The sequence below is a fragment of the Notolepis coatsorum genome, assembly GCF_963971535.1.
Source record: "Notolepis coatsorum genome assembly, chromosome: 19".
Taxonomy (NCBI): domain Eukaryota; kingdom Metazoa; phylum Chordata; class Actinopteri; order Aulopiformes; family Paralepididae; genus Notolepis; species Notolepis coatsorum.
In genome coordinates, this window is record NC_140183.1 from 5,819,225 (window position 1) to 5,840,574 (window position 21,350).

General features: G+C 45.0%; 1 protein-coding gene across 1 annotated transcript; it reads left to right on the forward strand.

The window, feature by feature from the left end:
• Positions 1–6,327: 6,327 nt before the first annotated feature.
• On the forward strand, positions 6,328–20,311 carry fbxo43 (F-box protein 43). The gene is made up of 6 exons (XM_084336006.1): positions 6,328–6,414; positions 11,617–12,545; positions 13,022–13,960; positions 14,502–14,604; positions 15,230–15,418; positions 19,811–20,311. The coding sequence occupies exons 2-6, from the start codon at positions 11,692–11,694 to the stop codon at positions 20,063–20,065; spliced, it is 2,340 nt and encodes a 779-aa protein (XP_084192132.1). The 5' UTR covers positions 6,328–6,414; positions 11,617–11,691; the 3' UTR covers positions 20,066–20,311.
• The last annotated feature ends 1,039 nt before the right edge of the window (positions 20,312–21,350 follow it).

Below are 21,350 nucleotides of genomic sequence, written 5' to 3' on the forward strand. Positions count from 1 at the left end.
TCCCCTCACACTCCAGTTCTCAGGCTGCAGCTGGTTTGAAAGCAAAAGTAAACAGGCTTCTCTGCTGGCTGTGGCACCAGGGGAGTTGAACAGTTCTGGCTCTGCTCGTTTCTTTTCTATCTTTTAGCGCTTTTTTGGTGGACAAACCACCGCACATGTGCACCGTGACTCGTGACTGGAGACAAGCTCTGCTAGCACACATAGCCTACTGTGTACAGACGGTTTCAAACTGTATTTTACATTAGAAAGCAAACAAAATAAATGGACAAGAGAAAAATAAATCTCAATTTGGTCAGTATTGTCATTTGGACAAGCAAAGCCATTACTTTAAGTTGCAGGCAAGAAAGACAAGTCTGTCCACTGTCTCTGGGTTTAAAAAAAAAATCCAATATAATTTTTTTCCCGATATCGATGATTCAAATATATCGCGATAATTATCGTTGTCGTTATATCGCCCAGCCCTAACCACTTGAATGTGTAAACACCATGTCTCATGCCTCACCATAGTGTGAACAATATGTATATATATATATATACCATCTTACGGATATATCTTTACATATTGTTTTCAAAGGCATTTTTGTTTGGTCTCATGAGTGTTTTACAAAGGTGTGTGAGAGAGAGAGAGAGAGAGAGAGATAGACATACAGAGAGAGAGAGAGACACACAGACAGAGAGAGAGAGAGAGAGAGAGAGAGAGAGAGAGAGAGAGAGAGAGAGAGAGAGAGAGAGAGAGAGAGAGAGATAGAGAGAGAGGAAGTGTCTGGGAGGAAGTGGGGGGGTCTTTCGATTGATTGATTGATTGAAAAGTTTATTAACAGATTGCAGAATGGGTACAGTACAGTACAGCTCAATACATACAATTGTTAAGGGGATGCAGACCAGAGAAAGACTTTCGTCTTGTTTACATCAGGGTCCCCCATTTTCAATTCATTGATTAAACGGCAAGCAACTAATGTCATGAGTGCAAAATTAAAGGACAATAAATCTAATCTAACTGAAATTGTGTAGCACAGACCTTTCTATGGATCAAAACCTGATTGATTGATTGAATTGATTGATTGATTGAAAACTTTATTAACAGATTGTAGAATGGGTACAATACAGTACAGCTCAATACACACAATTGTTAAGGGGATGCAGACCAGAGAAAGACTTTCGTCTTGTTTCCACCAGGGTCCCCCATTTTCAATTCATCAGGACATATATGACATACATGACATACAGATAGTCAGTACTGCTACATCTATACATTTATGACATACCAGATTTGCAAATACAGTACTGTTTGTGATACAGAAGGAGTCAAGAAAAGGGAGTATATACATTTGACGTAGAAACTGTACATTGGAGGAGGTTGGGTGGGGGGGGTTGGGTACACTGGGATATTGACAACCCTACTGGGTAATTTACATTGGAGGTGGTTGGGGGGGGGGGGGGGGCACACTGTATAAACAAGCAAAACTGTACATTGAGGGGGGGGAGACTCTGTACAAACAAACACAATTGTACATTGGACTATTGACAAAACCATACTAGGTAAATGACTGTACATTGGAGGGGGTTGGGTTAGGATATTTACAGGGGCCAGTGTTGAATTGCAGTCTCCCGTAGGTGTCTCTTGAGAGAGGTTTTGAAAGTGGGTAGTGATCCACATTCCTTTACAGCTTTGGGTAGGGCGTTCCACATTGATGTGGCATAATTGCGAAACGTGTTTAGTCCCTTATTTGAGCCGAATCTGGGTTTAACATGATTTGTGGAGCTCCCTCTGGTGTTGTGATCGTGGTATTCACTGACCTTTGGGAAGTATTTTGCCATGTACATGGGTACCTTGGTCGTGTAGTGTATCTTGTAGACCAGGCCCATTGCAAGTTGCTGTACTCTGTCATCTACTCTAAGCCATCCTAGGTTGTCAAAGTGGGCAGGGGTGAGGTGGGTTCTAGGAGTAAGGTCAAGCAGTAGTCTGACCAGTTTGTTTTGAGATGTTTGTAATTTTGTTTTTAGCGCCTTTGAGGTGCTTTGGTACCATGAGGTGCAAGCATAGTCGTAGTACCCCTGAATGAGTGCTCCTGCCAGAGTCTTCAGGGTATTCTTGTTTACCAGAGAGGAGATCCGGTACAAGAATCGAGTTCGTTGGTTGACTTTTTTTATTACATTGGATGCCATTTTGTCACAGGAGAGATTAGCCTCTAGGATGGAACCCAGGTAGGTAATTTCATCTTTCCTTGTGACAATATTGTCACCCACTGTAACTGAGAAGCCGTCGGTCTTGCTGAGTTTGTTATTTGAACCGAAGAGAATGGACTCTGTTTTGCCCATGTGTAATGATAGTTTGTTATCAGCGAGCCATATGCAGATTCTGCCTAGTTCCGAGCTGAGGGTTTTTTCAACCTGTAACTTGTTCTTGTCAGAGACCAGCAGGGCTGAGTCGTCCGCAAACAGGAACAAGTTGCAGTCACAAGCTGACGACATGTCATTTGCATAAATTAGGAACAGTAGCGGTCCTAGTATGCTTCCTTGTGGAACACCACAGCTCACTGTGAGAGGGGGGGATAGGGTACCGTTTACCTCCACCATCTGTTCCCTCCCCTCAAGGTAGGATTGCATCCAGCTCACTGATAGACTATCAAAACCAATTGCTTTTAGCTTGTCAATCAGAATGGAGTGATTGACCGTGTCAAAGGCCTTTTGTAGGTCCAGCATGACCATGCCGCAGTATTTGCCTGCGTCCACCTCTTGTTTGATGTGGTCATTCAAATAGAGAAGGCATGTGTCAGTGGAGTGGGATGTTCTGAAGCCAGATTGGAATTCGTAGATTAGATTTTTTTCCGCTAGGTACTTTTCGACCTGTTCGTAGACTATTTTTTCCATGACTTTCGAGATGGAGGTGAGAATAGAAACAGGGCGGTAGTTGCCTGGGTCTAATTTGCTGCCCTTTTTGTGCAGAGGGGTCACCCTCGCAATTTTGAAGTCCTTGGGGACGTGTCCCTGTTTTATGGAGAGGTTTATTATGTGTGTGATGATTGGGGTGATGGCGGCTGCTGAGTCTCTGAGGAATTTGGAGGGGATGTTGTCATGGCCAGTGGCCTTGTTAGGTTGGAGGGCGCTCAGTTTATTGAGTACCTCATCTGTTGTTACCATTTCCAGCTTGAAGTCGTCCTTGCGGACCCCTAGGTTTTTGTAGTAAGCTACTATGTGTTCTACCCCATAAAGCCCTGAGTGGGAGGGTAGTTTGTTTACCAGTGTTGTGGCTATGTTTGTGAAGAAAATGTTTAAGTAATTGGCTACATCCAGCTTGTCTGTGATGAGCGTGTTGTCCGTTTTTATGTTTATGTTTGAGAATCTGGTTTTAAGTTTTTTACTGCATCCTAGTTGATTATTGAGTAATTTCCAAAGTTCACGTGGTTTGTTTTTGTTTTCCTCAGTTTTGTCATTGATGAAATTCTTTTTTGCAGTTTTGATCATGGAGTTTACCTCAATATTATTATGGTGTAGTTAATACTTCATGTATCCTTAATCCCTAGGGCTAATGAGGCACTAAGATGTTAGTAAAGTTGGGTGGGTGGGGGGGGGGACTGTACATTGGAGGTGGTTGGGTGGGTGGGGTGGGGGGGTTGGGTAGGAGGGGTGGGTGGGGTACACTGTACAACTGTACAAGCAAAACTGGAATATTGACGAAACCAGTCATTTACTGTACATTGGAGGGGGTTGGGTTAGGACATTTACAGGGACCAGTTTCGAATTGCAGTCTCCTGTAGGTGTTCTTTGAGAGTGGTTTTGAAAGTGGGTAGTGATTCACATTCCTTTACAGCTTTGGGTAGGGCGTTCCACATTGCGAAACAAATAAAAAAAACGAAACGTGTTTAGTCCCTTGTTTGAGCCGAATCTGGGTTTAACATGATTTGTGGAGCTCCCTCTGGTGTTGTGATCGTGGTATTCACTGACCTTTGGGAAGTATTTTGACATGTACATGGGTACCTTGGTCGTGTAGTGTATCTTGTAGACCAGGCCCATTGCAAGTTGCTGTACTCTGTCGTCTACTCTAAGCCATCCTAGTTTGTCAAAGTGGGCAGGGGTGAGGTGGGTTCTAGGAGTAAGGTCAAGCAGTAGTCTGACCAGTTTGTTTTGAGATGTTTGTAATTTTGTTTTTAGCGCCTTTGAGGTGCTTTGGTACCATGAGGTGCAAGCATAGTCGTAGTACCCTTGAATGAGTGCTCCTGCCAGAGTCTTCAGGGTATTCTTGTTTACCAGTGAGGAGATCCGGTACAAGAATCGAGTTTGTTGGAGGGCGGCTACGTGGCGTAGTGGGCAAGGCACTCGCCACGAATGCGGAGACGCTGGGCTCGCCTGTTCGAGCCCAGCGCTCCACATTGCTTTCAGTTTAGCTGGTCGTTCATACTAATACACATTGGGCATATTAGGGGGTGGGAAACTGATGGGTGGGGATCGGGCGTTGTGGACAGCAACTCCTACAGGTCGGTTGGTGCGCCTGCGCAGTAGAATCAGGAAGTGTCGGGGGCAGCGTGAGCCTCCCACGCGTTACTCCTCGCCACTGAGAGATCGAGCTGCGCAGGTGAAAAGATGCGACTGCTGTTACCTCAAGTACCGGAGGGGACTTGTGCTATGTATGACTTAGTCCACATTGCAGCCGGCTTGTGGGAGGCAAGAAACAGCGTTCGTGACAGGGGAGGGTTGAATTGGATGATACGAAATTGGGATGGGAGAAAATATAAAAAATGGGAGAAAAAGTGGAAAAAAAATCGAGTTCGTTGGTTGACTTTTTTTTATTACATTGGATGCCATTTTGTCACAGGAAAGATTTGCTCTAGGATGGAACCCAGGTAGGTAATATCTTCTTTCCTTGTGACAATATTGTCACCCACTGTAACTGAGAAGCCGTCGGTCTTGCTGAGTTTGTTATTTGAACCGAAGAGAATGGACTCTGTTTTGCCCAGGTGTAATGATATAGTTTGTTATCAGCAAGCCATATGCAGATTTTGCCTAGTTCCGAGCTGAGGGTTTTTTCAACCTGTAACTTGTTCTTGTCAGAGACCAGCAGGGCTGAGTCGTCTGCGAACAGGAACAAGTTGCAGTCACAAGCTAAAGATGTGATTTATTAAGAAATATCTACAGCAAGAATTTTGGGTCTCAATGAATCCAAAATGACAATGTGGTTAGAAGTGGTGGAGAGAATAAAAGCTAGCATATAAAGGTAGTGTCTGGTAGGAACAAGTTATAATGGATGGATTATCCAATGGGGGGTCCGGGAGGGGGGGGTACGAGCTAGAGCATATGTATGTAGGGTACTAGATAGCAGGTATTAGGGGTATATCCTGTATAAGACATTTAACTAAATGGTGATTTCATTGGATATGCACTGTTAATTAATGCTTGTATATCTTATCGTGTGTTGTCATGTTTGTTTATATGTTTGTTTAAAAAATAATAAAAAAATAAAATACAAAAGCTGACGACGTGTCATTTGCATGAATTAGGAACAGTAGCGGTCCTAGTATGCTTCCTTGTGGAACACCACAGCTTACTGTGAGGGGGGGGGGGGATAGGGTACCGTTTACCTCCACCATCTGCTCTCTCCCCTCCAGGTAGGATTGCATCCAGCTCACTGATAGAAACAGGGCGGTAGTTGCCTGGGTCTAATTTCGAACCTGTTTTAAGTGAGCGTGGGTTATTGAATTGATTGATTGATTGAAGATTGTATTAATGTCAGCCTTGTTTCGAATTGGTTATGCTTAGAGTTTATCTTTAGAGCAGGGCGATAGACCACCAGCCCTGATTCCAAACTCTAAGCATAACCGACTTCGAAAGAGGGCGACTTCGAAAGGGGGCCTAAGCCTAACCAGTTCGAAAGAAGGCGGACATTAATAAAATGTTCAATCAATCAATCAATCAATCCGTCAATTCGTACTTTACGCCAGACCATCAGCGTCAAATGGGGGACCCTGATGTAAACAAGACGAAAGTCTTTCTCTGGTCTGCATCCCCTTAACAATTGTGTGTATTGAGCTGTACTGTATTGTACCCATTCTGCAATCTGTTAATAAAGTTTTCAATCAATCAATCAATCAATCAATCAATCAATCAATCAATCAATCAAAGCGCGCGCCCTCTGTTGCTGCCAAATTCATTCATTCATTCATTCATTCACATGCTTGCCCAGTGAGAGGATTCACCGGCGCTGCAGCTGGACCCCTCCCCACCTCGCGACCAGAGCCGACGAGGCAAGAAGCGGAAGCGGAAACACGTGACACGGGCCAAAAGTAGGCTCCAAATTTGAAACTGTGTCTCGCGCTACTCCTCCTACTACCAGCCCTGTTTACAGCCGAGACCCGGAGGGACCGTCTCTGCTTTTATAACCAAGCCCATGGACCATTACAGCCACAGTATCATCTAGAAGTAAGTGGATATGTTTTGAGAACTACATCTACTCGTTGTAACTAAGAGTAACGCAACTGACTGTCAAGGGTATCATCTACGTCGACTACTACGATAGCCACCTGGCTAGTGAGCTAACCTTTGACCAAGTGGCCTGATGTAGTAATTGCACTCATGGCTAATAATTCACAATGCATACATTACATACATAGCAGCAATTGCATACACATTGTATATTGCAATTGCGTATAATGCATGCACTTAGACAATGTACTTTAGACCCTTATTTCGCCTTTAAACACTTTAACACTACACCATATTTGTATCTTATCTATCTATTACAAAAAGAGTTGCACTACATAATTTTTGCATCTTGTACTTAGGTTTTACTGTGTGAAGCAGTCTCAGGGGGTTCATACAGAACCAAACATTTCACTGTAATGTACATTATGTGAGACAAATAAAACAACTTGAAGCTTGAACTTAGCTTACCTATTTATTTTTGTATGTATTGTTTGATACATCTGTTAGTGTTAACCCTTTCACTGCCACACTACATAAGGCTAACCCTTTACTATCAGTGTGATAGTAAAGGGTTAACCTTCTGTGTAGTGTGGCAGTGAGAGGGTTAACCTTCTGTGTAGTGTGTGGCAGTGAGAGGGTTAACCTGCTGTGTAGTGCGGCAGTGAGAGGGTCAACCTTCTGTGTAGTGTGGCAGTGAGAGGGTTAACCTGCTGTGTACGTAGTGTGGCAGTGAGGGTTAACCTACTGTGTAGTGCGGCAGTGAGAGGGTTAACCTTCTGTGTAGTGCGGCAGTGAGAGGGTTAACCTTCTGTGTATTGTGTGGCAGTGAGAGGGTTAACCTTCTGTGTAGTGTGTGGCAGTGAGAGGGTTAACCTTCTGTGTAGTGTGTGGCAGTGAGATGGGTTAACCTGCTGTGCAGTGAAAGGGTTAAGTGGCGTGAGAGGGTTAACCTGCTGTGTAGTGCGGCAGTGAGAGGGTTAACCTTCTGTGTAGTGTGTGTGGCAGTGAGAGGGTCAACCTTCTGTGTAGTGTGGCAGTGAGAGGGTTAACCTGCTGTGTACGTAGTGTGGCAGTGAGGGTTAACCTACTTTGTAGTGCGGCAGTGAGAGGGTTAACCTTCTGTGTAGTGCGGCAGTGAGAGGGTTGTTAACCTTCTGTGTATTGTGTGGCAGTGAGAGGGTTAACCTTCTGTGTAGTGTGTGGCAGTGAGAGGGTTAACCTGCTGTGCAGTGAGAGGGTTAAGTGGCGTGAGAGGGTTAACCTTCTGTGCAGTGAGAGGGTTAACCTGCTGTGCAGTGTGTGGCAGTGAGAGGGTTAACCTGCTGTGCAGTGTGGCAGTGAGAGGGTTAACCTGCTGTGTAGTGCGGCAGTGAGAGGGTTAACCTGCTGTGCAGTGTGTGGCAGTGAGAGGGTTAACCTTCTGTGTAGTGTGGCAGTGAGAGGGTTAACAGTGTTAGCCTTCTGTGTATTGTGTGGCAGTGAGAGGGTTAACCTTCTGTGTAGTGTGTCAGTGAGAGGGTTAACCTTCTGTGTAATGTGTTGCAGTGAGAGGGTTAACCTTCTGTGTAGTGTGTGGCAGTGAGAGGGTTAACCTGCTGTGCAGTGAGAGGGTTAAGTGGCATGAGAGGGTTAACCTTCTGTGCAGTGTGGCAGTGAGAGGGTTAACCTGCTGTGTAGTGCGGCAGTGAGAGGGTTAACCTACTGTGCTGTGTGGCAGTGAGAGTGTTAACCTGCTGTGCAGTGAGAGGGTTAACCTGCTGTGCAGTGTGGCAGTGAGAGGGTTAACCTGCTGTGCAGTGTGGCAGTGAGAGGGTTAAGTGGCATGGCTGCTGGTGTGTGGAGTAGGGTAAAACTGCAGTGCTGCCCAGTAGTGCGCCGCACAGTACAGGCCCCTCCTATGTATGGGGCTGCGGCTCTGCAGATTTATGCTGCTGGGTGTGTGTCTCGCGGGTCACAGCTGACTTTTGAGCGGGGAGATGTGGCGACGAAGAAGCTCGAGCTTTAAACTCCATCACTACACGCGCTCACATAGCAACGCTGATTGCGAACAGCTGAGCTTGTTGCCGTCTTGTTTTGCAAAAAGCAATTTGGTTTGTTTTATTTAGTGTTTATTATCCGCTGAAAATGACCGACAGACTCTTTGGGGGGGAAAAGTCATAATAAATTCGTCTTCTTCAGGCGTTTTACTCGCCGTCAAGGTGGTCACGAGTCACGACAAGTGAGTCAACATTACCTGACACTTGCTAGTTTCACGTTTTAGTTTTATTTGTTAATTTGTTTGTAATATTTACATTATTACAGTGAAATGCTTGGTTGTGTATGAGTGTGAGCCCCCAGAGACATTAGACGATACTCGCAGGTCCACCGCCGAAACTGACAACCTGTTGGATGCCTTGTTGACATTGTGTTGTGATGGTACAAATGAAACGCATTGTGATGATTTGTGTTTTTTTTTATATAATCGAATGTCTCCACGTTTCTAGTAAAGCCTTTTTATAAAGGTAAAATAGGCCTACCTATCATTCATGTGAAACCTGGCTGGAATGAGCATGTAGTGGCATAACGAAGCCAGAAGCTTTTATTATGGTCAGGTAGAGTGAGACAGGTCATGTAGAGTGAGACGGGTCAGGTAGAGTGTGACGGGTCAGGTAGAGTGAGACAGGTCAGGTAGAGTGAGACGGGTCAGGTAGAGTGAGACGGGTCATGTAGAGTGAGACGGGTCAGGTAGAGTGAGACGGGTCAGGTAGAGTGAGACGGGTCAGGTAGAGTGAGACAGGTCAGGTAGAGTGAGACGGGTCAGGTAGAGTGAGACGGGCCAGGTCGAGTGAGACGGGCCAGGTCGAGTGAGACGGGTCAGGTAGAGTGAGACGGGTCAGGTAGAGTGAGACGGGTCAGGTAGAGTGAGACGGGCCAGGTCGAGTGAGACGGGTCAGGTAGAGTGAGACGGGTCAGGTAGAGTGAGACGGGTCAGGTAGAGTGAGACGGGTCAGGTAGAGTGAGACGGGTCAGGTAGAGTGAGACGGGTCAGGTAGAGTGAGACGGGTCAGGTAGAGTGAGGGCCCTTGTTTGAACACAAAAAACTGAAACTGAAAATGTTGATATTTTTTTTTTAATCCTGCATTCTAGTGAATATATATTCGGTCTTAAGAACAGTAGACTATTCGAAAATGATTTTGGTCAGTCATGCACATCTCTACCGTAGGGTCATCCCTCTCCTCACTCTGTGCTTCTCTGACTTTTTAAAACATGGTATTTTTACCTGACTCCATGATAGCAGTTCAACTTGTGCCCGTTATCAAAGACAAGACAGGTAAAATTAACAGCAAAGACAACTATCGGCCGATTGCATTAGCCAGCGTACTCTCTAAGGTGCTGGAGGGAATCTTATTGTATAGAACAGAAATGTACATTCTCACCAGTGATATCAGTTTGGCTTTAAACGAAAACATGGAACAAAACAGACATGTGCATAATAAAGTAGCCAAGTATAGAAGACAGAACTCTAAATGGCTGCTTTTCTATATAGTGCTTTTATCCAAAGCGCTTTACAATTTGTTACTCACACTTTACCCATTCACTCACACATTCACACACGACGGCGGAGGCAACCATACAAGGTGCCAACCTGCTCATTGGGAGCAATTATGGGTTTAAAGTGTCTTGCTCAGGGACACATCAACACGCTGCCCGGGAGGAGCGGGAATCGAACCGGGAACCTCCGGACGACTGCTCTACCTCCCGAGCCACTGTCGCCCCTTACAATGTTCTTATGCTTTATGGATGTCTCTAAGGCATCCGATAGAATAAATCATAACATACTTAGTAGTACTGTTCCATAAACTGTCCCAAAGAGGGGTTCCTAAGGTTATAGTAGTTAGGATTTTAGCATTCTGGTATGCCCATCGGCTTATACAAGTTAAATAGGGTAACTATGTCGGCTCATTTTAATGTGGGTAACGGAGTAAAAGACAGGGCAGGATTTTGTCTCCCTTCCTGTTCAATGTATATATGGATGATCTCTACAAAACTAAAGGAATCTAAGACTGGATGCAGCATGGTGGAGAGCCTTATCAACCATCTTATCTATGCTGATGATTGTCATACTGTCCCCCTATAGTGCTGGTTTACAGCAATTGCTTAAAGTCTGCTCTGTGTATGGTATTGATGTTTAAATTTATTTGTCGACTATTAGAGTAAAAAAACAGGATAATAGGTGCCATTACTGATGTCAAACAAAGTGATACAAGGTGGTACTCTGATTTGTGGAAACATTGGAATTATGTATTTTAATCTATGTTGTTGGCCTTGTTTATTTTGTTATTGTAATTCTGTTGTTTTGTATGTGTAATATGGACCTTGAGTCTGGAATAAAGTCTTCATCATCAGCAATGTGCTTCATACAGTAAAAAAAAAGAATAAAGACCAAACACTATACAAACTAAAGTACAAAATGCAAAAATTTGGTATGGATGCAACTTAGGATGCAAATTGGCTAACAACTGGCGTAACAGGCTAACCTAGGCTAGCTTATCGACCATCAAAGTGGTTTAAGTCAATTCACTTTTAAATTCAAAAGGTTAACTTAACAGTCAGAAACTTGGTTATTTTATAATCACGGGGCATGCGTTCCACCTGTCAAAATAATATTTGTAACTACACTCTAAATAATCAAAGTTTTTTTTTTTTTTTTATTGTCTTTTTCCACCTTCTTTTTCCGTTTTTCTCCCATCCCACTGTTAGTCGTTATGCCAATTCCCAACCCCCTTCCTGGTTGTTGCGCACTTTCCCCTACTGTTGGTCCGAGAGGCCGGAGGGCGGAGACTGTCACATGCTTTCCTCCGACGCATGTGCAGCCAGCCGGCAGCCAGCCTGGCCGTGCAGATTCTCACTGGGAGAGTGTAACGTGTGGGAGGCCGCACTACCTCTCACCAGATCCTACCTTCGCTGAGCAGGCGCCCCGACCGAACTGTAGGGGTCGCTGTCCACAACGCCCAGGACCCACCCACGGCTCCCCTCCCCCTAACTCAGCCAAACGAGTTAGTATAGCGATCAGCCCGAGCCAAGGCAATGCTGACTCTCCGGGAGTCGAGACCGCAGCCTCTTGCATTGGTGACGAGCACAATCTCCCCTACGTAAATAATCAAAGTTGACATTAGTTTTGTGTTTGTGACTCACTTTTTCTTCTTGCCTTCCTTGCAGGTTGTTTGACATTCTCTGTCCCCTCCTGGTGAATACTGTGTACATTGGGTGAATATTCCTCATCCAAGGCGGAGAATGGAGCTCACTCCAGAATCCGGCGTCCTTCAGAGCCTCAAAGATCAAAACCACTTTGTGATCGTCTCCGACAGTGGCTATTCTGATCGGTTCCACAGCCCCAGGAAGGAGAGTGGAGCGAAACATCTCCCGTCTAGGTTTTTCTCCTCGGATGAGTTTTATGAAACTCCTAAAGAGAACCTGCAAAGGCAGGAGTCCGACAGTCTGTCTGTCACACCGAAGAAGGAGAGAACCAGAGAATCTGGCAGTTTTATAGACAAAGATGTCCGGAGGGAACAGCAGCCATCGTCGGGTGGCTGGTGTGAAACCCCTAAAATATCCAAGAGGGACTCCTCGCTACGCCGTAGACTTCTCATGTGTAAGTCTGCCACAGATGGTAAGTCTGCCACAGATGTCAAAACGGACACGAGCAGAACACCATGCACCACACGGTCTGAATCCTCAGTGAGGTCCAAACACTATTCCACTGTATTCGACTCCCCGGGGGACCTGCTAATGGGGGCCCTGGCCACAAGCACTCTAAAGCCCGAGCTGGACGCCGCTCTGTCGAGTAGAAAGCGGCGCCTCCTCTTCTCGCAGGTCAGGACGTCCACGCTGAGCGGCGGCGACCTCTCCACCTTTGAGAGAAAGATGTCACTCTCGGACGAATTCCTCCTCAACGAAAGCATAATATCCACCCCCGACCAGATGACCCCACGGATGCTGGAGACCCCGCGTTTGAGCAACTTCCTGCCCGCTCTGGCGAGGGAGAACTTCCAAACTCCTCCACTCAACCACGGTTTGGCGGCTAACCTCTGTGATCGTCCCACCATCCCGAGGACACCCTCGTCCACACCTACCCTCAAACACAACCGGTATGTTTGACTTTTGAACACGTATTTATTGAGCCACTTTTGTCCCCTCTTAAAATGTCAAAACAAACGGACAAAGAAAAAATGTATACCTACTAGAATAAATATTCCTTTATTGAGCCCCTTGGGGAAATTCACGCATCGTGGCAGCATGGGGGGAGGAGAGGTACAGGTATGGGCAGGGTAGTAGTAGAAGACTTACAGGCATTAAAATTATAGTACAGTAGAAAAGTAAAAAATAGGCAGTGTACATTATAACCATGTGAGCAAGTAGGCAGTGTGATCAAAGGTGCAGATGAGGGTCTGTATGCCCCATCAGTTATTGTACATTACAATAAATATGGTTACAATAAACACTAGAATCTAAATATAGACTATGAGTAAGTAAAGTATACATAGGTGCAGTATACATAAGGTACCCTAACCGGCGTGATATACGTTGTAGAATATAACGAGTATATTCATTCCCTCCCCAACAGGTCCACATCGGAGGACAGTGGTTTCGGTTCCCTGGCCATCGACAGATCCCAGGACTCGTCCGTGGACTACGACGGCTCCTTCCAGGAGCTGCTCCTCTCCTCGGCCTCCAGGGGCCTCCGCGGGACCCCGCGGCCAGGAGAGATGAATCGGCGTACGCGGCTGGAGCGCCAGCGCAGGCTCTCCACGCTCAGGGAAGGCGGCTCCCAGTCTGACGAGGACGTCAAGAACATCGGTAACCAGAAACACCAGCAACACTTCCAGAGTCACCAGAGCCTCTCCAAGGTGGACGAGGTCTTTGTTACCGATGGCGCGACCCCTGTCAGGTCCCCCGTAGACACGGGAGACAATATGACCCCTCTTAGGAAGACCTCTGCCAAAAAACATGATGTTACCCCTCTGCGGGTGACCGCAGCCAAGCTAGAAAATGTGACCCCTCTTGGGGAGACATCTGCCAAAAAGGATTATTTTACCCCTCTCAGAAAGACCGCAGCTAAGCTAGAAAATGTGACCCCTCTTGGGGAGACATCTGCCAAAAAGGATTATGTTACCCCTCTCCGGAAGGCCACAGCCAAGCTAGAAAATGTGACCCCTGTTAGCGGGACTTCCGCTGTCGGAGACGATACTACTCCCCTCAGAATGGCCAACATGAAACTTGACAATTTCTCGCTGACACCTGCTTTGCAGTTGGTCCACGCCATGTGTCAGCGCAGAGCCAGGATGTTTACCGAGCAGAGCCCGAGCCTGGAGGAGCTTGTGAAGTCGGAGTCTGCATCAGCCAGGACCCCCGAGACGTTCAGGACCGCCATGCCGCTGGCGGGGCTGATCGGCAGGAAGATGGGCCTGGACACGGTGGACATCCTCACAGAGCTGAACAAGAGGAACATCAGGCACATCCTGGCTGTCGTCCTCGACCACTTGTCCCCCGAGGACATATACAGGTCAGGTTCATATATTTATACCAAAGATTTATTTGTCCCCAAAAGACTTTAAACAGCTGTGATTTGTGTAAAACCATAAATGTACAAAGACTCCTAAAACACAGCAGAGACTCTGGTTTGGAATCCAGCTGTCAGCGGTACCTCTGGCTTGGTCAGTCGTCGCGGGTGGGAAGCCGGGGGGGGGGGGGGGGGGATGAGTCCTGGTCATTGCAAACAGTGACTCCTACTGGTCGGTCAGGGCACCTGTTCAGCAGGGACGGGATCTGGGGGAGATGGCGTGAACCTCTGCACGCGTTACGACGTTCTCTCCCAGTGGAACTCCACGCTGTCTGGTGAAAAGAAGTGGCTGGCGATTCCACATGTATCGGAGGAGGCATGTGGTAGTTCTACTACACCCTCCCCAGACCGACAGTAGGGCAATGTGCGCAACGACCAGGAAGGGAATTGGCATAACAACTAAATTGGGGGATGGGAGAAAATGATAGAAAAAAGGAAAAGAAAAAAAGAATCCTAAAACGTCCATCTTTGTACTTTGCCTCAGGTTTGGTCAAGTGTGCCATGGCTGGTCTGAGATAATCCTGCAAGACAAGCACGCCAGCCGCCGCAGGAGGCTCCACCTGAAGGAGGTGAAGGCTGCTCTGGAGGTAAGGGGTTGTTTAAAACCACATCCACGCCCGCTGAGCACCAGACCTGGTGACGATAACACTGTTGGTCTCCGTGAAGCTGTGACTGTCTGTCGCCTGGCGTCACTGATGTGTCGTCATGTTGCCGTGTTTTTACAAAAGCTCAAGTTAAAAGGATGTGTATCGGTGATAACCGAACCATAAACAAAGTGGCCTATTGAGATGTTGTTGGATCCTAATATGAAAAACTAGGTGATTTAATGTTCTATGCCTTACCTTGACGTTGCCTATTTGGCTACTATCTATTTTATGCTTATTTTATCTGCACTTTTTTGTAAATTTTTTGCTCATTTTATGTCTGTCTTTTTGGCTGCTGTGAAACACTTTGAGCTGTGATTCTTGTATGAAAGGTGCTCTACAAATAAAGTGTATTTTCCTTTTTGATCACTTTTTTTTCATAAACATTTTTCAACAACAATACATAAGACATCACAGGACAGTACTACAGCAATAATAGAAATTATAATAAATACAAGATATAAAAACATGAAAAATATAAATAAAGTGTATTATTAAAGTTATTATTGTTCTTTTATTACTGTCGGACACAGTCTAATGATATGGTGACCGCTGACCCTTCCCACAGTTTGGAGGCCCTGTCCACGTCCCCGACGCAGAGACCCGGTTGGCCCTGTCGAGCAGGTCTGCTCTCCGGTCCGTCCAGGCCCAGTCCCGGTCCCGGTCCCAGAGCTTCGGCACCCCACAGACCCCCGTCCTGCTCGGCACCTCTCTGCCCGGCAGCGGCGGCAGCAGCAAGCGGGACAAGTTCATACAAGTGAGTTCAGAAAGTGTGAAAGAGTCATTTTCTATGTGGAAATAAAAAATGCTGGTGGTATACAATCACAAACGATTGGCCCAAGATGGCGCCATGGACGGTCGTCTCTGTTTTGGTGCGCATGTCGTTACATATTCTATTCCACTGTATTTCTATTAGGGATGTGCATGACTGACTAAAATAATTTTCGAATAGTCTACTGGAGTGTTTCCCAAACGCTGGGTCGCGGACCCGTTTTTATTGGGTCAAAAAAAAAAAGGCTGTAGATGTGTCGATTCAGTTTGGCACCACATGCTTATGTGAATCTGGGTTTTCTACTCTAGCATACCTGAAAAACGAATACAGAAACAGACTAAATGATCAGCATGACCTCATAATAGCACTTTCAAAAACCAAGCCCAGAATAGATCTGCTGGTTGAAAACTTCAACCAGCCACATACCTCTCATTGGATTTCATTGTGCCATAGATGAAATATTATACCCCTTCTAGCATGTCAGGTCAGTAGAATTGTTAAATAAGTCAGTACAAATTAATCCGAATGTTGCTCAATGTTGGGGTTTAAGGTTGAGGGACGGAGGGAGGGGGTAAGAAATGGAGAGTTGAAAAAGGGGTGAGAAATAGAAAGGAGAGTAGAACATGTTTGTTTTTAAAAGTGTTACAAAATTGTATGTACATAATGTTATGAGGTGGTGAGCAACTTAACATTACACTCTGATTATTGCTGTGATGTACTTTTATAATTAAATAAATACATTTCATATACATTTGAAATTCATGGTTTGTTGTGTTCTTTATCGGTAGTTTATAAATGTTTTTTATATATTTTTTTTAATCTTTTCCCCCCTTTTTCTGTTTTTTTCTCTCATCCCAATGTTAGTTGTCATGCCAATTCCCAATCCCCTTCCTGGTCGTTGCGCACTCTACCCCCTACCGTCGGTCCGGGAGGGCGGAGACTATCGCATGCTTCCTCCGACACATGTGTACCCAGCCCACTGCTTCTTTTCACCTGGCAGCGCAGACTCTCACTGGGAGAGTGTAACGTGTGGAAGGTCACACTACCTCTCCTAGATCCTTCCCTTGCTGTGCAGGCGCCCTGACCGAACTGTAGGAGTCGCTGTTTACAACGACCAGGACCCACCCTCTAACACTGCCAATTGTGTTAGTATGGACGGCCGACCAAGCCGGAGGCACCACAGCTGGATTCAATCCCACTGTCTCTGTGGTGGTAGACAGACGCTTAGTCCGCTGCACTACCCGGCCGCCCTATAAATGTATGTTATGGCAATTCATGATGTATTTTTGTAAGTTTGGGTCCCAGGGAAACACCAAATTTCTCTTTTGGGTCTCGAGCTGAAAAAGTTTGGGAACTCAACCCCTACTGTTCTTAAGACCGAATATTCGAAAATTTTATTAATTAAGTTAAATAAAATTCGGTTAAAATGTTCTGTTTCAGTTAAATTCAGTTCTTTTTTAATAGAATGGATCATTAAAATCAAAGGGTATTGCACATAAATAGGCACTTCAGATAATCCTTCAGAACGTTGATCGGCTCAGCTGACAGACAATAAATCAAAATGACACCATTCACCATCGTAGCCTATAATAGCAGCATTGCATTAGCCTATCGACCGGTTTTAATAAACAAACAGAAACGGTAGCATGTGCCTCTTTTTAGATCAATTAGGCTATGAAAATTAGGCTGCCTCTAAATATAAAAATTTATTAAATAATAATGGTTTGCTTCACATAAAAAAATATATATATTTTTCGACTTGAAAATCGAAAGTGGAGATTCGACTATTCGAAAATTCGAACTCATCATAATTTCTATTCTAATTTAGTGTAACTTATATATTCGACTACATCCTGCACAATTGTACAGCCCTGTCCTGTATTGTACTTTTATTTCTAATTTAGTTTATATATTCCATTTAGTTTTATTCTACTTTAATTGTCTGTTAATGTTGATGCCCCAAACGACCAAGACAAATCCCTTGTATGTGCAAACTTACTTGGCAATTAGGGCTGTCTTAAATACTTCGAAGCTTCGTTCGATGGGCATGGGATTCGAATATGAAAATAAAATTTGATGATTAAAAAGAAAATAAAAAAAATATGATATTTTTTTTTTGGTGCAAAATCAACTCTGCCTCTCTTAAAGGATAACTCCACTTTTTTTTTTAAATTAGCTTATTTAACATCTTCCCTGGAGTTAGACAAGAAGATGCATACCTTTTTTGTCTCTGTGCGTGCATTTTAGCTTTGGGAATAGACGCTCCGTTAGCATAGCTTAGCTTCATCACTGGAAGTGGGGGAGGACAGTAGCCTTACAGTGCCTTACAGTGTATTGCAAGGTCTGACATTGACCAAACTTGATATGCATGACCTTGGTGGGCTCTAGGTCAACTCCTGAAAAGGGGGTCAATGTCAGACCTTGCAATCAAAAGTTAGGGGCGCACTGAAATTATGGCAAGGGTTATTAGCCCCCTAACTTTTGATTGCAAAGTCTGACATTGACCCCCTTTTCAGGAGTTGACCTAGAGCCCACCAAGGTCATGCATATCAAGTTTGGTCAATGTCAGACCTTGCAATACACTGTAAGGCACTGTAAGGCTACTGTCCTCCCCCACTTCCAGTGATGAAGCTAAGCTATGCTAACGGAGCGTCTATTACCAAAGCTAAAATGCACGCACAGAGACAAAAAAGGTATGCATCTTCTTGTCTAACTCCAGGGAAGATGTTAAATAAGCTAATTTAAAAAAAAAGTGGAGTTATCCTTTAACACTTCCAGTGCCACTGGTTAACATGGTAAAACGTGGTTGAATGCCACCACCCACTTCAATGATAGCGTTGTGAACGCATAATCTCCGTCTTAAATTATGGCTATGCGTCTAATCTGCCCGTCGCTTATCAATGACTTGTTTGCAGTCAACATTGTCGAAACGGATAGTTTTTTTTAATCGCTTCATTTTCGTTTTATAGCATTTTGAAAAGCCCTCGTTTTCAAGAGAAATATAAAGATTCCGTGATAATCGGCATTTACTGGAATATTCTGGCATACACAAACGTAATTTGTCTGCCTATTTATGAATCGTTTTCAAATAAACGCTAGATTATCGATAGTATATGTGTACTTATGCACGCTATAGAAGCGGGCTGAAATATCGATTCTCTCATTTCCTGATCAGCAATCACAGCCACACACACACGCATAGGGCAAACGCTGATATCTCTGTGAAAACAGGTCTGATTATCCTAAGACTGGTAAAATAAATTCCTTACCTCAGATCAGATGTTATCCAAAAAGATTATTCCAATTCCTGATCGCCATTCCAAATATCGATCGCATTTATTGATTCAGCGTTGGGTACTGTAAATACATAATCCACGTGTTTTCCGGGCCGGCGATCACAATGGATTCTTCAGTTGGCTTGACGGAAAAGTAAGATGAGTCTAAAGTAATGGGGTGCAGTTACACAGGGAGAGACGATAGGGGACGGTATCTTCCCAATTGAGCTCGGAGAGAGTCTGCAACACTAACCTGAGGCTCGATTGATGAAATATGAATTCAAATAAAGAAATAAAGAAAAAAACGACAAACAAACGCTATATAGCGTTGGCGGCACTCAACGGTCTGCATGAACTAACGACAACGCGTGGCTGGCACTCAAAGTGTTAACTACAACAAGCAATGCTGTTTGTTATTTAAGATGAGGTCGGACTCGGCACTGACAGATTTGTGTTCATTGTGCTGCTTTTATAAAGCCTCAAATGACGGCTTACAATATTTCATGAAAGCAAATTGTTTCGTTTGTCTAAGATTTAAAAAGGTTTAAACTTTACAGCACTGACTAAGTTGACAAAGTGCTGTACAAGTCCCACAACATAAAAATATATATATATTTATAAAAAATAATGTAATCTCAAAGCTTTGAATTAAAATCGAATCTCGGCCCTGAAGCTTCGAATTCCAATATTTTTTTCGAAGGTCAGCCCTATTGGCAAGAAAGACCTTTCTGTTTACTATACAAAGGCGGTCATATGGGGCTATGGAGGTAGAGCCGTCGTCTGGTAATCCGGAGGTTCCCGGGTTCGATTCCAGCTCCTCCCGGGCAGCGTGTCGAAGTGTCCTTGAGCAAGACACTTAACCCCTAACTGCTCCCGGTGAGCAGGTTGGCACCGCATGGTCGCCTCCGCCGTCGGTGTGTGAGTGAATGTGAAGAACAAAAGATAAAAGCCGTTATATAAATGCACCATTTACCATTAGACTGTACAACGCAGGTCTCAGGTGCTCGTACTGAAACGTGCTATTTACTGTAACAATCGTATACGTTCACCATATACTCTCGGAACGGGGGGCTGACGGTAACCTAAACATCTTTGCTCTCAGGTGGCCAAGACCCTTTTCAACGACGAGAGCCTGAAGCCGTGCCCTCGCTGCCAGCACCCGGCCCGGTGCCATGCGGTGAAGAGGGAGGGCGTGTGCTCCAGGCCCGACTGCAGCTTCCGGTTCTGCACCGCCTGCCTCTGCGCGTCGCACGGCTCCAGGGACTGCACCAGCCAGTCGGGCGGCCGGCGCAGCGGCAAGAAGGACCTCCTGCTCGCGGGGAGCGCGCAGAGCAAGCGCAACGTCCGGAGACTCTGAGCGCACGCCCACCCACCGTGGGAAGGCTTGCTTTCCTGTACACGGGTCCAGCGTCCAGCGGGGGAAGCTGGTCTGTGGTCGGCACCCCGAGGACAACTTTGTTGTGAATGTGTGTTTGTGCCTATCTACTGTGCCTGTACATAGACCTTTTTGTCTTTATTTTTTTAAATTTTTTATAGCACTTATGTGTTTTTTATGAATGAGGCAGATGCAATCAAAATGCCACTCCGCACTTACGTTTTTTATTTTTATTTTTAATTTTACACAAACTATTGTATAGAATGTTTTCCTATTTCCTCATCCTCCAGATTTTTACTGTCATTTATTTCTTGTATTGTTGCCTATTAACTGTACAGCTGTAGCATTGCCTTTTTTGACTCTACAGTTGTTTTTGCACATACGTTTTAAATAAAGGGATACTTTTACATATTTATGTCATGTCTTAAACACGCCTCGTGCTTCAGCTCCATGCGTCTCTCCATAGACTGAATTATCACACGAGCATACATTACACACACAAGCACCTTCAGTGACTTATACACTGCTCCTAACATATACCTTATATTGTATAGATAGAATATATGTTGTGTATTATGTCTTAATTTATAGTTTGTATAGATGGAATAATATGTAAATGGTCTGAATGAAACTGGACTTTTAAGAAGTCTTTATTTGTAGCACTTTGCTACATCATTATGCAGTGTGCACACACGCGTATGTTACATCATTATGCAGTGTGCACACACACGTATGTTACATCATTATGCAGTGTGCACACACGCATGTTACATCATTATGCAGTGTGCACACGTATGTTACATCATGCAGTGCGCACATGCATGTGAGATGGGCAACATCTTTTTTTATGTCCTCTGCTTGACCCATCCCATCCTTCCCCATGGGTACCTGGCAGGTCCTCGAGGGGGAATTGAACCCAGGACCTTCTTGCTGTGAGGCGACAGTGTTGACCACTACACTACGTGCTGCGCATTTATATGGCGCTTTTTTATCCAAAGCGCTTTACAGCGTATGCCTCACATTCATTCACACACTGAAGACGGAGGTCACTACAAGATGCCAACCTGCTCAGTGGGAGCAGTTAGGGGGTAAGTGTCTTGCTCAAGGACACTTCATCACTCCTGGGAGAAGCCGGAATTGAACCGGGAACCTTCTGATTACCAGATGACTGCTCCACCTCCTGAGCCACAGTCGCAACGGTTATGTTTGTGTTTACAAATCTACTACGGTTGAGGAGCTGGGAAAACGAGCATCTCGGGTTCTTCTG

Coding starts and splice junctions, on each gene's coding strand:
- fbxo43 (XM_084336006.1), top strand. CDS start 11,692: ATGGAGCTCACTCCAGAATCCGGCGTCCTTCAGAGCCTCAAAGATCAA. Junction 12,546..13,021: donor CCTACCCTCAAACACAACCG/GTATGTTTGACT, acceptor CCTCCCCAACAG/GTCCACATCGGAGGACAGTG. Junction 14,605..15,229: donor AGGTGAAGGCTGCTCTGGAG/GTAAGGGGTTGT, acceptor CCCTTCCCACAG/TTTGGAGGCCCTGTCCACGT.